This window comes from Bactrocera oleae, chromosome 3, assembly GCF_042242935.1.
Source record: "Bactrocera oleae isolate idBacOlea1 chromosome 3, idBacOlea1, whole genome shotgun sequence".
NCBI classification, from domain to species: Eukaryota; Metazoa; Arthropoda; class Insecta; order Diptera; family Tephritidae; genus Bactrocera; species Bactrocera oleae.
In genome coordinates, this window is record NC_091537.1 from 24,865,641 (window position 1) to 24,881,822 (window position 16,182).

General features: G+C 37.2%; 1 protein-coding gene across 2 annotated transcripts in view; it reads left to right on the plus strand.

The window, feature by feature from the left end:
- Dhc36C (Dynein heavy chain at 36C) overlaps positions 1–16,182 on the plus strand; it is a 42,495-nt gene that overhangs the window by 16,573 nt on the left and 9,740 nt on the right. For both annotated transcript variants that reach the window (XM_036374228.2, XM_036374239.2), the window contains exons 19-31: positions 47–833; positions 937–1,119; positions 1,177–1,523; positions 2,333–2,462; positions 2,530–3,135; positions 3,217–3,320; positions 3,407–3,772; positions 8,321–8,608; positions 8,698–9,113; positions 10,355–10,533; positions 13,101–13,479; positions 14,045–15,042; positions 15,458–15,713. In XM_036374228.2, coding sequence (XP_036230121.2) covers positions 47–833; positions 937–1,119; positions 1,177–1,523; positions 2,333–2,462; positions 2,530–3,135; positions 3,217–3,320; positions 3,407–3,772; positions 8,321–8,608; positions 8,698–9,113; positions 10,355–10,533; positions 13,101–13,479; positions 14,045–15,042; positions 15,458–15,713 — 5,039 coding nt within the window. The remainder of the gene's footprint in view (positions 1–46; positions 834–936; positions 1,120–1,176; positions 1,524–2,332; positions 2,463–2,529; positions 3,136–3,216; positions 3,321–3,406; positions 3,773–8,320; positions 8,609–8,697; positions 9,114–10,354; positions 10,534–13,100; positions 13,480–14,044; positions 15,043–15,457; positions 15,714–16,182) is intronic.

The following is a 16,182-nucleotide window of genomic DNA, read 5'->3' on the forward strand; positions in this document are numbered from 1 at the left end:
TATGACTGAAACTAGCACTTCCTTACCTGTATTTTTCAATTCACAGTGGTTTCTCAAAGGAGTTCGACCCCTGTATTGATGAAATCGTCACAGCTACTTTGAATATTTACAATGAAGCAAAGAAGAATTTGTTGCCTACGCCTGCTAAATCACACTATCTATTTAACTTGCGCGATTTCTCGCGTGTTGTACAAGGTGTACTGCTCTCTGTGCCCGAAGCCACGGAAGATTTGGATTCCATGCGTCGTTTATGGGTACATGAAGTGATGCGTGTTTATGGCGATCGTTTAGTGGAGGATAGTGATCGTCATTGGCTATTCGGTGCAATTTGTGATAAAATCAACAGACATATGAATAGTACACCAGAGATGTTATTTGAGCGACTTATACCAAAGGGGAAAAAATTGACCGAATCAGATCTACGGCGTTTAATCTATTGTGATTTCGCCAATCCAAAGGCGGATAATAAAAATTATATTGAGGTTTTAGATCTTGAAAACTTGCGCAATGTAGTGGAAGCGTACTTGGTTGAGTATAATAATATGTCAAAAAAACCGATGAACCTAGTACTCTTCCGCTTCGCGATTGAACATTTATCGAGAATATGTCGCATAATAAAGCAGCCACGTAGTCATGCTCTACTCATCGGAGTCGGCGGCTCCGGACGTCAGAGCTTAACTCGTTTGGCTTCGCATATATGCGACTATGAGCTCTTTCAAGTCGAAATTACACGTTTATATGGACCCAACGAATGGCATGATGATATTAAGAATATCTTGCGGAGAGTTGGCGCGTCGGAGATGCATGCTGTATTCTTATTCACTGATGTACAGGTGGGCGCTGCTAAAAATGATTTATAATATTTATTAATAAGAACCACAAGTTTGCTTACTTCCAAATAACTCTGGTTTTGGGAAAAAAATTTTTACTCCATAGATAAAAGACGAATCCTTCTTGGAGGACGTAAATAATCTGCTCAACTCAGGTGAAGTACCCAATTTGTTCACCAATGAGGAGAAGATTGAAGTGGTCGAAAAAATGGCTCAGATTGACAAGCAACGTGACAAATCTATGCAAACTGACGGAAGTCCAGTGGCTCTTTTCAATTTCTTCGTTACGGTAATTGCATTATCGTTATATGCAAACACTTTCTTATTATAACAATTTCTTTTGCAGACCTGTCGCGACCAGCTGCACATTGTGCTCGCAATGTCTCCCATTGGGGATGCTTTGCGCATGCGCATACGCAAATTTCCTTCCATCGTCAATTGTTGCACAATCGATTGGTTCCAACCTTGGCCGGAAGATGCTCTATTGGCTGTGTCGACAAGGTTTTTGGCTAGCGAAGACCTCTCCGATTTGGAACGCAAGACGGCTATTGATATGTGTATGGAATTCCACACTTCAACACAGAATTTGTCAGAAGTATTTGCTTTGCGTTTAAAACGTTACAACTATGTAACGCCTACATCCTATCTGGAGTTAATACAGACTTTTAAGGCGTTGTTGAATCAGAAGAGAACGTAAGTGAATGTTCACTTTTTTTTATAACCCTATTTTATTACTCATCCTTATTGTCTTTTTATCACTGCGGAGCCTACTCCTAGCGGCATCCTCTCTATAGGATATGTGGGTGGGCGCAGTCGCTGGAGAAGAGGCGCAGTGAGCTTTTCTCGAATGGATCGAAGCTCAATGAGAGGGAGTCTTCTGTTGGGAGCTCTCAATCAATTCTTTTTTCAGACTGCCAGACCACTTTCAAGCAGAAGTGCGGCTTTTTTAGGTATGCATACAATCTGATAGCAGAGCTGCTATACAGGCCTTGAGCGCTAGCAGTAGTATCAAGCTAGCTCTTAGCGAGGTTCACATCGCCGCTGGACATTGTCTCAATGGCACTTACGTGTTGAGACAAAATATTTTGGAGGACGCAACTGGCAAAGTTGCAATGAGAAATGTGAGGTGGAAACATCTACACACTTTCTCCTCCACTGTCCAGGTTTCTAATTTATATAAGCCGCCTTAATAAGTTTTTGGCAGGTTTAAGCGTTTTTTCTTTTTACTCATACCTAGAAGTTCTGAGCATAACAACGGACAGGCGGCTTTAGCTGTCCATGTGGGATTATTCGTGACCTCACGAAAAATCAGCCTATTAATCTAACCTACCCAAAACAATAGTCTTTTTACCCCGTCAACTGTTCACGTTAAGATATTTAACAATTCGCTCATTGGTATGTTTTCGAGATCGTGAATTACCATAATATCAGAACTTAACCTATTCGAAATGATCATGGCTTATTTAAATTTTGATGGATTTGATTTTGGTTTCTTTATACAGCACCATTTTGACTAATAAAAATCGATATTTAACTGGCATATCCCAGCTCGACATCGCAGCTCAGCAAGTCGGTGTGATGCAAGAAGAGCTGCAAGCCTTGGAACCTAAACTGAAGGAAGCCTCAGAGATTGTAAGTGAAACTTCTTTTTATAAATGGTTACAACTTATCAAAGGCAACAATCCTCATTCTTTCTTAGGTGGCCGTCCAAGTGGCAAAAGTAACCGCGGATAGCAAGATCGCCGCTGAACAGCGTGAATTAGTGAAGGAGGATGAGAAAGTTGCCACTGAGCAAGCAGGCAAAGCACAAGCGATCAAAGACGAATGCGACGCTAAATTAAGTGAAGCACTACCGATATTGAATTCAGCTTTAGCTGCTCTAAACACTTTAACCACAGCCGACATTGCTGTAGTGAAGACCATGAAGAGTCCACCGATTGGTGTGCGCATTGTTATGGAGGCTGTCTGTATATTAAAAGATGTGAAGCCGGATAAGGTGCCAAATCCGTCGGGTTTAGGAACAATTGAAGACTATTGGGGCGCTTCGAAGCGTGTTCTGAGCGACATTAAATTCCTCGACAGTTTAATCAATTTCGACAAAGACAATATACCACCACATGTGATGCAGAAATTGGCGCAACGTGTGTTGAGCAGTGAAGCTTTCGATCCAGATAAAGTAAAATCGGCATCCACAGCTTGCGAGGGTCTATGCCGTTGGGTAATTGCATTGACCAAGTATGACGTGGTAGCGAAAGTGGTGGCGCCGAAAAAAATCGCTTTGGCAGCAGCCGAAGCGGAGTATAATGTAAGTTCATATTGCCTTCATGAGAACCTATATTGAAAGAGTGAATAATGTTCCTACCGCTTTCATTTACGTTACATGCAGGCCGCCATGAAGTTGCTGAATGAAAAATTGGCGCAATTGGCACGCGTTGAAGCCAATTTGGCAGCTATTCAAAAGAAGTTAGACGAAGAGTTGGCGCAATATGCGTAAGTAATAATTTTCTGTGCAGAAAAAGACCACACGACTTGTAATAAGCGGTTTTAATATGAATTTATGAACTTTATATATGCAGCATTCTTCAAGGCCAACATGAAGCTTGTACCAAAAAGTTGCAACGTGCGCAAGAATTGATATCTGGTTTGGGTGGCGAACGCACCCGTTGGTTGGAGACGGCCAGAAATTTGGGTCGCGTATACAATTCTTTAACTGGCGATGTGCTGATAGCATCTGGTGTCGTTGCCTATCTGGGCCCCTTCACTATTGATTACCGCGTTGGACAGATCCACAAATGGGTGAATAAGGTTGCCTCTTATGGTGTGGTATGCAGCGCGGATTTCTCTTTGGCCGTCGTTTTGGGCGAAGCTGTTGAGATACGTGAATGGAATATTTGTGGATTGCCAACCGATGCATTTTCTGTGGAGAGTGCCATCATTTTGAAGTAAGCTGGTTTCTTCAGATCTTTATTGGTCTTCATCTTTTATTTTATAAATTTAGCCTAAAAATTTGGAATAGTTTGGATCTCGACGTCCAATCGATCCAAAAACGCACAGTAATATTAAATATTGATTGTTTTACCAAAATTTGAATTTGAATAATGCCACATTGTCATTTGCTCGTTTGTCTTCATGATCGAACTGTTCACCGATGGCAATATAGATACAGAGTTATAACGATAACTTGAGTAAAGTTTGAGATATTATATTTTGATGAAATTTGTAATATATGCTCTTTGGCGGCACAGAAGGGAGGTTGGTATTGTAAATAGCCGTAATTGGATCATTTCCACGGCCACAAAATGGCTTTAAACGAGCACTTAAAATGTGGTATAACTAAGCTTCAAATTAAGATATGAAACTGTAATTCGATAAAGTGAATCGCAGTAGTGAGGGGCACCAGTGAGTTGAAAAGAGTGGGAATGGCCACGCCCCCTAAAATGTTTAATGTACATATCTCACAAACTAGTACAAATATTCTTGGCACCTCCAGTGACAGTAATGGGTAAAATCGGCGTATAACCATGCCCGATTCCCATATAAAGGTTATGTTTAAAACTATTAAAAGTCTGATAACTCACTAAATAAATACGTCAGAAGAATTAAATTTCACAAATAAGATGGCAGGAAACAGCTTCGTAGGTGTCGATATAAAATCGGACAATGGGCGTGGCACCGCCCATCTTCAGGGGAAATTCTATAACTCAGGAATTTCAACCCAATTCGCTGCGCAACATTATCTTACAGTGTGAAATTTGAAAACAAATTTTGCAGTATGCAAATCAAACGCCAATGAAGTTACCGGACTGAAATTGGTCTAGACAATAAAAATAATATAAATTAATAAGATGCCATTCGGTTTCTTCAAATATTGAACGCTTACGCTACATTTTTTTATCTCAAGTTTTGCAACACCTGAAAGTACTTCCCCGCCTTTGACTTTTGCAAACTGCGTGACTATAAAATATTCGGTTACACCCGAACTTAGCCGTTCCCCACTTGTTATTTTATAAAAATTTCGTAAATGATTGCATAATCCTTTGAAATTCCAATGATGTTAACAAGGTCACTCAATTTTTTTTTTCTGGTGTTACTGCCTTTTGCGACTTTCCTGAGCAGGGTGCATCATTTATATCATTTGTACTGGTAAGAGCACGATGAAATTTAGCAAACCAATACTTGGGCGTTGAATATGCGGGACAGATTTGATGTAATAGTTATATAGCCATTTGCCAAATTCTCCTTCTTTCCTTTTCCTCACTTTCCACATTATATGTAGATTACATATAATCACAAATAAATACTGTACCATATTCATATATACCTACATACTCTCAAATATACATACACACTTCTACATGAAAAATGAGGAATTTTATTAAAAATTGTATGGCCAAATACGTGTATTTTAATGAAATTTGTTTTCCTCTCCAAATTCCAAATTCGAATGAGAAAAATAATGCGTGTGCTTAATAAAACCGCCTTAATCTAGCGAGACGCATTAATCAATTCGTTTTTGCTGCAACACAAGAACACAATAAATGTGCTACTGCAGAACATTCATTTTATATAAGTATGCCATACCAAAGTAAATGAATGAATGTACAAATTCGAGTGGTAATGTCTGGCAGAAGTGTTTAGCCTTACCTACAGCCACTGTAACCGCACAGAATCGCTGGGCCTGCTGAACCGTGCTGTCTCGACAATCGCCACCTTACTTCACAGATTATAGGGGAAAACGCGGTATATCCAGCAGATGCGTGGCACGGAAGGAAACAAGCGTATTTTGCCACAGGCAATGTTGCACGCAAGCAGCATCCTCCGAATGCTGAACACATGAACGTACAATCCTAACACAATAGGTACACACATTTGATATTTATATCGACTTTGTTGTAATACTGCTACGTCCGCAACCCCCACCTAGTAACCGCGCTGTAGCTTCCATTTAGAGCCGCAGCCGTCGAGCGCATGGTTGATGTATCCTAATATGCGTGAACTTTTGTATTGTATGTTTTGTAATTAGAAAACGCTAGGCAGGAGAAAGAAGCCATATGACGATGTTTTGCAATTATTGAAATAACTGTGTAACTACGAAATCTTCAAGCATGGCGGTTTATATACATACAATCATACATATTCTCATTAGTAATTGTTATGGATTCCTATTTGTGTTTCGACACGAAATTTCAACAGAGGTATTGAAAAAATTCCCTCTCGGGAAAGTCGCCATTACCAAGGGAAGTGAAAGTACGAAAATTCATTGGTTGAGTTTTTTTATTGTACGGTATGGAGTTGACATTTGTAATTTTTTGCTAATGTTACACCTTGTAAATAGTAGTAAATGGGGAAATCAATTGAATTGGCGAGTTCATAAACTTTACCTCAGAAACCAACTTTTCTTTAATGAGCCTTATCAACCCTATTGTGTTTCGCCCTGACGTAATAATGCCTTGGATACGCCTGCACCTTCTCCAGTCTCATATACCAATTTTTGTCACAGTTTCTCCTAATTCTTTACTCCACCGGGGACACGGCCTATCTCTACGTCTTTTATCACTGACTCCCGTATCGAATACTTTCTTTGCTAGAGCGTCTTCATTTTTCTGTTGATAACGGTGCCAAGATAAAGAAACATCTTCACCGCTTGGAAAATATAGTCCATTCACATCCTGTTGGTAGCTAGCACATATTCTGTCTTGTCCTCACTAGCCACCAGACCCATTCTATCAGATTCCTTCTTGATGGCCGCAAAAGCTTCAGAGACATGCTGCTCGCTGTGCTCTGTCTATGTTATGTTGTTAGGTTAGCAGCTGGACACAATGGTGGCCACCTGTTGAACACCTGGTTTGCGTAAATAACCTCCATGACGAAGCTGAAGAGCTTAACGTCGTACTTCAAAAGTATTACTTTTGCACTTACACTCTAACCCATGTAATCAACGAATATATGGCGGGTATCTATTTCATATTCGCGGAATTTCCCAGGAATTGCTGCAATGTGTATTTGTTTAATGGTGAAACGACCATCTATATCTGGACTGATAAAGTCCAATCAGTTTGCTGTGCAAGTGGCTTTAATCCTTCACACAAATACGCGATGGGCACTAGGTTGATCTCTCGGTATTTGTTGCACATAGTAGTGTCGCCTTTCTTCAAGATGGGACACAGTTTGGTGAGGTTCCAAACGTTGTACATACTTTCGTATAGTCAAATTTTGCAGATAAGCTGATGCATGTACGCTATAAACATATCATAGCCGGCCTTGATCTGTTCCGTAAAAAGACCGTGGTGCGGGCGTTGTCATGGCTAGGTATCAGTACATCAATGCCATCGTTTTGATTCTGATCTCTGAAAAATTTTTTATCCCGACTAAGATATCGCACCACAACCAAAAAGTTGTCCTAAATTAGTGGTCGGAATTTCATAGCACAATTGTGCAAGCTAACTTCACACGTGTGCTTACGCTCCATCGTTCTGTCGTTGTCGAGACAGCGACGAAACAACATCGCGCATAGTCGTGCCGCTAAGAAAAATATGCCCTGTAGACATTTTTTGATATTATGAATGCTTTTTGGTGTTATGAATTACATTTTGTGTTTTACGTAATTTAAGCACAATAAAATAAAGGTTTTAAGGGTCCAAAATAATTGAAATAAATATTTTGTACACGCTTATATAAAATAAATTATGAAACACGAATGTACTTGCTCAAAAAAACAATGAAACAGATTCACAAAATGAGGTTCACAAAGTTAATAGAGTTTTTACTGGGTGTCTTCAATTTTGTCCTCACCTATAGAGTCGCAGGTTCTCTCATTCCGACCATTGCTCTAAATACTGTCAAAGTATCATAACATTTTATCTAATCGCTGTCAGGTTATTCTTGATCCTTCCTGAATTGATATTGAAAAAAGTGAATTTCCCGTTTTCTGATTAGGATGACAGGAAACCTATCCAAGAATTTTCAACGGACAACGGGACCAGTATTGGTTTTCGTAGTGACCGTACCAGGACAAATGATGCACTTCAAGAAGCTCACAAGAGGCAGTAAACGACAAAAAACTCCGCGAAAATTGGTAAAATTGTATAGGGTGACTATTAAACCAAGTTATATGAGACATCATTAACATCATTGCATTTTCAAAACAGGAAATATAATTTACAAACTTGTACAATTGAAAAGGTTTTGCGAGTGGGGGATGCCTGGTTTTTTGAATATATCAGAAAACAAACGTGTTCGACTTTGAACGTGTTCTCTTTTTCAAGCTCATGGGCTCTTATCATGTTATATTAAATACGTTTATACTGTATTGCCTGAAAGTCAGACAAAAAATAGATGACTTGAACCAAGCTATTGATGGATTGGCTTTTAATGTCATTGAGGAATGCAGGGCTTATTGATTCCCAGTACTACCGTTTGAAAGATTATGATCGACATTAATTTACTCTTCATGGTACTAAAATGTTAAGCTATTTTTGTCATTTATTTAGAAACTCTCGACGCTGGCCTTTAATGATCGATCCTCAGGGCCAAGCCAACAAATGGGTGAAAAACTTAGAGAAAGGCAATCGTCTCTGTGTAATACGACTCAATCAGCCCGACTACACACGCGTACTTGAAAATGCAATACAATTTGGTCTTCCAGTCCTATTGGAAAATGTGGGCGAAGAATTGGATCCATTGCTAGAAGCGATATTACTTAAACAACTATTCAAGCAAGGTGGTACAATGTGTATAAAATTGGGTGATTCGGTGATTGAATACAACCATGCCTTTAAGTGCGTAATATCTACCATATACTGAAGTTTAAAGCATATAGACTTGTATCTGTACCATTCACCTTGCTTTCTATTCTTAATTTTCATAGATTTTATATTTCAACAAAGCTGCGCAATCCACATTATCTACCAGAGGTCGCAGTTAAAGTGACAGTTTTGAATTTCATGATTACTACACAAGGTCTACAAGATCAGCTGTTGGGCATTACAGTTGCACGAGAACGTCCCGATTTGGAGGCGGAGAAGAATACGCTCATCGTACAAGGTGCTGAGAATAAGCGTATGCTAAAGGAAACAGAGGATAAGATTCTGGAAGTGCTTTCGTCTGCGGAAAACATATTGGAAGACGAAACTGCTGTGCAAATATTGAGTTCATCGAAAGCATTAGCTAACGATATTAATGAAAAGCAAATTGTTACTGAAGCTACGGAGCGGCAGATCGATATAGCGCGATTGAGTTACGTTCCTATTGCAGCACATTCAACTATACTATTCTTTACTATAGGTGAGTAGTGTTTTATATCCAAGTATAATTTGGTTTGGTTTTAATCTATGTTTTCGTGAATAGTTGTAAAGTTGAATAATACTTAATTTAAAAAGCAGGTCTGCTTAAAAATGCATCATGTATCAATCTTTGCCAAAATTTCTTGTGTATTAAGCACAGTTAACGATTTCGTTTTCGTGAAAACCGCATACAATGTTTTGGACCTCTTATTTCTATGAGAAGTTGTCTTACTTGGACCAAAGTCGCCAATAGTGCCCAATTTTCACATCAATTGATTGACTGCGCCTGTGTATTTTATAAAACAGGAAGCTAATTAGCGTAGGTTCCTTTTCTATTTTTCAAGTTATCGGAAGCTTGAAATTACCGTCCAAGTGCGACATCTGTTAAAAAATAACCTTTCAAGAAGATAGACTCAAATTATGTAACTCATATCCCACTTAGTATTTCCATACCCAGGAACAGGGTAATATAAGTTTACCACGATATTTATAACACCTAGAAGGAAACGTCATTGACCCTATAAAAAATATATATAAATGATCAGCATGACGAGTTGAGTCGATTTAAACATGTCCCTATGTCCTCTTTTCTGTCTGCTTATACCCAAAATAGTACCCCATTTTTGGAAATATCGTTCTGGATTTTGCAATCGTCGTATCGGACAACTATAGCATATAGCTGCCATACAAACTTACCGATCAAACTCAATTCCTTGTAAAGAAAACTTTTTAATTTGACAAAGTTTCTTCACGAAATTTGCCATATATTATTATCCAAAACATCGCTACAAACATATTTTCCATTATAGCATATATTATATGTAGCTGTCATTCAAACTGACCGATCAAAACCAAGATAAATATCATTTTATACCCTTGGTTTTTTTGTTTTGTCCTGTGCATGTATATCAGTATATGTGCTAATTAAATTAATGACCTACAACCTGTTTTCTAAAGTTTAAACGCATTTAATTAGTTAATGGATGCAGTTTACTTTGTGCTATTGATGATGCAAGCTTAATTTGGCAAAGTAATCTTCAGGGATAATATACATATACATATATGAATGCATTTGTATGACCTTTGAGTAGTTTTGTTTTACTAGATTACTGACCGCACTACCCTGGCACAGTGTATGTTTGTTATAGCTAACACTACTTATTCTTCCGATATGTCTTCTAAATATGTTGGTAAGAATCAATATTATTATTAATTTGTAATTTTCTTCTCATTTCATTGCAGTCGAATTGGCAAACATTGATCCCATGTATCAGTACAGTCTTCTGTGGTTTGTCTCACTTTTTACGGCATCTATTGACAATACCGATAAAGTGGATGACATTGAGGAGCGTTTAAAGGATTTACGTGTACACTTTACGTATAGTCTCTATGTAAATATTTGCCGTAGTCTATTCGAACGGGTGAGTGCATTCTATTTTCTAGGTCTCTCGTTCGTTCACTATTTCACATATGTTTATTATATGTACATATGTAATATAAGTTATGTATAAATTATTTTGATGGTTGACAACGCCGGTTGAGAATCTTTTTTTTATCGCAACATGTAGTATAGTTGTATTTATCTAATGTGAAGGTCTATTTATCCATCAGTAAAATGATTAAACCTCTATTATCCCTACTACACTATTTACACGAAGTGTACTCAAGACAAGATACATACGAACTCCTTACAACTTCGGCGACTTCGTTTTACAATTTTCCCTAGTTCTTATATACTGAATATAAGAATCTCAATCAATTAGGTTGCAATTTGGTAATAAAAATTATTGGAATCGGTTCACCCTTTCTTGTAACATTTTTTTTAAAACTTCTTCTGAGGCCATTCTGCTGTGAACATCTCCAACTGTGAAGCATCAGTCTTTACATTTTCTTTCAATTCAAGAGATGGATTATTAAACATTGGTTTCAAATTTCTTACATTTGTATTCACATATGATTATGTATAGAATAGCTATATCTAAGTTGTATATACATATACATATATATGAGCCATATATGAATATAAAATTTACATACATATATTATAAGTATGTAAATTGTATATAAATAAATAAATACATAATCCTATTAACTAAATCCCATACACACACTAAATACTATTCTTTAAGGTCTGCTTCATTACATCAAGCCTATCAGCGAATCGCTCTATAAATCTTCTTTTACTTCCATATTGCGATGGCCAAATTACCCTGCAGAAAAGTACAAACACTAGGTTAAAACGGTTTCTAAATTAATTCGTATTGGTCCGATATACGAGTATTGCATTTAGCATTGTTTAAGGCTCATTTTCATATTCCTTTGCTTTGCTTCAGAGTATTGCTTTGGCAGATAAGTTCAATATATGCTTTTGTAGAAGTTCGTTCAAAGCGTTCGTTCTGATATACCTTATTGGCCGATTCACATACTACTTTTCTCGCTTTGTTTGACAATTCATACTACAAGTATAACAACAAAGCAAAGAAAGCAACGGGTATGCCAAAATGAACGCTTTGCGTTCATTGTTTATCTCAAATGAAAATGGCGACTGTTGCTTGGCAAAGCGTAAAAATATGAGAGTTGACCAACATTTTGCTTCGCTTTACTGCTTTTCACTTCGATGTGAACGAACTCATACAAAAACATAAATCGAACTTTTCAGTCAAAACAAATGTCCAAAGCAAAGCAAACCAAAAGTTTTATGTAAAATAGCTTGCTTTTATATTACAGCTTCGTGAGCAGATGTGGACACAAAGTTTACAAATACCTCTTATAAGTATATTATTACAATGACTTCCTCTGCATGCTCAAATATAAAATCCTTTGAAATCTCGGCAGGTGGAGTCTTTGCAAGTTTGTCTCATAAATAACGATATAAGTATTTTTACAGATAGTGATCTGTAAGCTGTTCTGTTAATTTATGAACTAAGCTTAGGATTGGTCTGCACCCTCTCACAAGGTTGTTCCTCAAATCTGTTTTGGTTTCATAATTGAAAAATTACTAAGGATCCGATCGTATATGGCTCGATCTCTATTTGGAATAACTCCAAGCATTTTTTAAATAGACTTAGTATCTTCTCGATAGACAATTGTCAAATTCCGAGTGAACGTATGCGATGAAAAGGATTTTCGTAAGTTCTGGCCTTATTTGTAGCGAAAGTTGCATAAAAGTAATGGTAAGTAAAAGTTCTCCATGTCTCTTAGTCAAGTTGGCTCTGGCGTCAAAAATTGTTCAATGATATTGAAAATCAATTTTTTTCACATAACATATTACTGTTACTTTAATTTACAGTTATTATGTTCTTTACCATTAGCGTGGCTCTTCTATTGCGAACAGATTTTGTGATATTGAAACAAGAATTTGTATTTTTGTAGATATGCGAATTTGTAAATTTTCTAGCCCTGAAAGATTTTCCCTATAGGGAATATTCTCCTACTTATTCACTTTGTGGCTGGTCGTTTTTCTTATTTATTTATATTTTTTTGGAAAAATGTATCTCATTAATTTGCTGCTCTTTATCGACTCATGCTACATCGGTCTTTACTGTGCCATTACAATCCATTACTTCGGCCAATGACGGGGGATATGCTTGGAGGCCTTTGAACTTTATGTTACTTGATATCATTAGTGCCAGATTGTGTGTAAACACAGGCATCAGTATAAGATGGTAAATGTGTATGTATGGAAACACATCTATATAGTATATTCAAATATTTTTATATATGCTTTTATGGTGCCCTTTGCCAATTGCCTTTACTTTAAGTTTATATTCGTGTACATACATATGCACGTATTCAGCTTGGTATTACCTTCTGTATTGTGTTATTGTCTCATATGTACATCTGTTAACTTAATTAATATTTATGGTAATATCCCAAGTATGTCTGTATATATTTTAAACGAGGTATGTAGTGCACTTATTTTTTGAAAAACTTCCTTTGTATGTAATCTAAGTCACTCTCTTCATCCTTTACTCTCTTTAACTCTCAGGATAAGTTGCTTTTTTCATTGATTTTGAACATAAACCTCATGAAGGCTGAAAACTTGATTGACAATACGGAATGGATGTTTCTGCTAACTGGTGGCATTGGGTTGGATAATCCCCATGCAAACCCCGCCCGCTGGTTAGGCGTTAATAGTTGGAATGAAATTTGTCGTCTCTCGGAATTACCCAATTTTAAGGGATTACGTGAACATGTCACTAGCAATTTAAGTGATTGGAAATTATTCTTTGACTCGAAAACGCCACAAGACAATACCGCGTTACCACAGCCATGGGCGGCTAAATTGACTTTATTCCAGAAGTTACTGTTATTACGCGTCTTCCGCTCGGATAAATTGGTTCCAGCAGTAATGAAATTTGTTGGTGGTAAGTGATGAGAGAACAAAATATAACAGTTTATTAAATATAATATATGTATACGTTAATATGTTTGGAACTTAACAATACCAACATATTTATAAGTTTAAATTGTTAACCATATAATCCAAAATTGACTTTAGTTATAGATTGATAAATGCTAAAATAAAACAGTCTTCGGATTTATAATTAAAATAATTGAAAAGCCACTCAAATAGTTCGAGCTTGGAAGTGGTTAAAAAGGGCGTCCAATAGAAGTGTATTTCTACTTTATTACTTAGCTCAGAAGCCACACCAGTTACTATAGAAGCTCATAGGTAGTATAAAAAATAGTGAAATTTCATCGTGATTAGTTTATATTTTTTTTCCTCTTTTTGAACGTCATTTTCTATATCTTTTGTTTTAAATAAAATTCTTAGCTTTGTCAGATCTACAACTTCACATTGGTAAATAAGTTTAAACGGGAATATTCCTAGATATTTAAATAAACACAATACCTGAATTGAATTTATACAACTAAAAGTAGAAAAATACTCCAAAATTAACTTATATGATGCCTGTCTATTCATTTCAGAACAATTGGGCCTTGAATTCGTTGATCCACCGCAATTTGATCTGATGGCCTCCTTTTCGGATTCTCATTGTTGCATACCACTTATTTTCATCTTAACGCCTGGCTCGGACCCCACAGCGACACTTTTGAAGTTCGCTGACGAACAAGGGTTCGGTACAAATCGTTTGTTTTCGCTCTCCCTTGGACAAGGACAAGGGCCTATTGCCACAAAAATGATCGACGACGGCATTAAACTCGGAAATTGGGTAGTGCTACAGAATTGTCATTTGGCCAAGAGTTTTATGCCTACACTGGAAAAAGTGTGCGAAAATTTAGTGCCCGATGCCACACATCCAGACTTTCGACTCTGGCTCACCTCATACCCTGCCGATCATTTCCCAGTTGTCGTTCTGCAAAACGGCATTAAAATGACAAATGAACCGCCAAAAGGTTTACGTTCGAATATAACGCGTTCGCTCTTAAGCGATCCCATCAGTGATCCAGAGTGGTTCGAGTCATGTAAACAGACTCAGACTTTCAAACAATTGATCTATTCGTTGTGCTTCTTCCACGCTGTCATACAAGAGCGACGTTACTTTGGTCCTATCGGCTGGAATATTCCTTATGAATTCAACGAGACCGATTTGCGTATAAGTTTAATGCAGTTAAAAATGTTTTTGGATCAATATGAGGGTGTGAATTACGACGCTTTGCGATATTTGACTGGCGAATGCAACTATGGTGGACGTGTCACCGATGATTGGGACCGAAGAACTTTGAAAACTATATTGAATATTTATTATAGTCCTAAAGTATTGGACCTAGAAGATCGTCATTACTTCGACGATGAAAAAGTATACTGTATACCAGTGTTTAAGGAGTTAGAACTGTATTTGAATTATACACGCGAGTTACCTATACAAACTGCACCGGGTATATTCGGGTTCCATGCAAACGCCGACATAATGAAGGACCAACATGAGACGGATATGCTACTGAGTCATACGCTGCTGACACAGGTGAGTCTGCAATTGAATAGATGAGGGAATAGCCTAATAAGTTATTGTTTTGCTATAATAGTAAGTTTAAGTATTTTTTGATGTTCAGAATATTTAAAAAATTGCATTTTTATTAAAATTCAATGCCTTCGTAGGATCGTTTGGTAAGTATATTCATTTCTGTATTAGTTTTTGATGACTTTGTACTAAGATTATAACTTTTGTATAATAGGATTTTTATCAGCGTCGTGTAAGTATTCAATTTCTGTAGTTTCCTTAGTTTTGAATTTAAAAATTAAAATGGTTGCTCCCTTTTATTTAGATTTTAGAAAAGTCGCATAGTTTTTTTGTTGAAACCTTGTCCAAGCGTTACCCTGAGAACCTTTTCCTACCCACTGTCCCAACCCATCCTTATATTCCCCCTTTTTTTATTAAGGACACAAGCTCCTCATCAGCTGGCGATGAAGGCGAAGGCAAGAAAGTTTTAACGCCAGAAGAAGTGGTAACGAACGTTGCCACCGATATACTAAATAAATTACCAAATGACTTTGATCGAGACGCTGCCATATCTCGTTATCCGACAAGCTACCATCAGAGTATGAATACGGTGCTTGTGCAGGAGATGACACGTTTCAATGTTTTACTCAGCACCATTCGTACCAGTTTGATAACATTGCGCAAAGGAATAAAGGGTAAGTTACGATCTTCTAAAATTTAATTACCTATATTGTCAAAGGGGAGAACAAACTTAGAAACAAGAAAAAACGATAACTTTGGTTGCACCGAATTAGAATAACCTTCACAAATAAAGAAGCTTCCATACAATAACTTGATTCTGATCGTTAAGTTTGTATGACAGCTATGTGATATAGAAGTCCGATCTAGAAAATTTCTTCAGTCATTGCATTGAACAGGCATCCCTGCCAAATTTTGTGAAGATATCTCTTTAAATCAAAAAGTTTTTCGTACAAGAACTTAATTTTGATCGTTCAGTTTCTATGACGGACATGGTTAAATCAACTCAGCCCGTCGCGCTGGTCATATATAAATATTTATTTTATAGGGTCTCCATCGTTTTCTTCTGAACATTTCATTCTCTTGCAATTTGCCAGGATCAAACCCCGGGAAATATTTTCAGGTGCATACATTTAGTTAGTTATA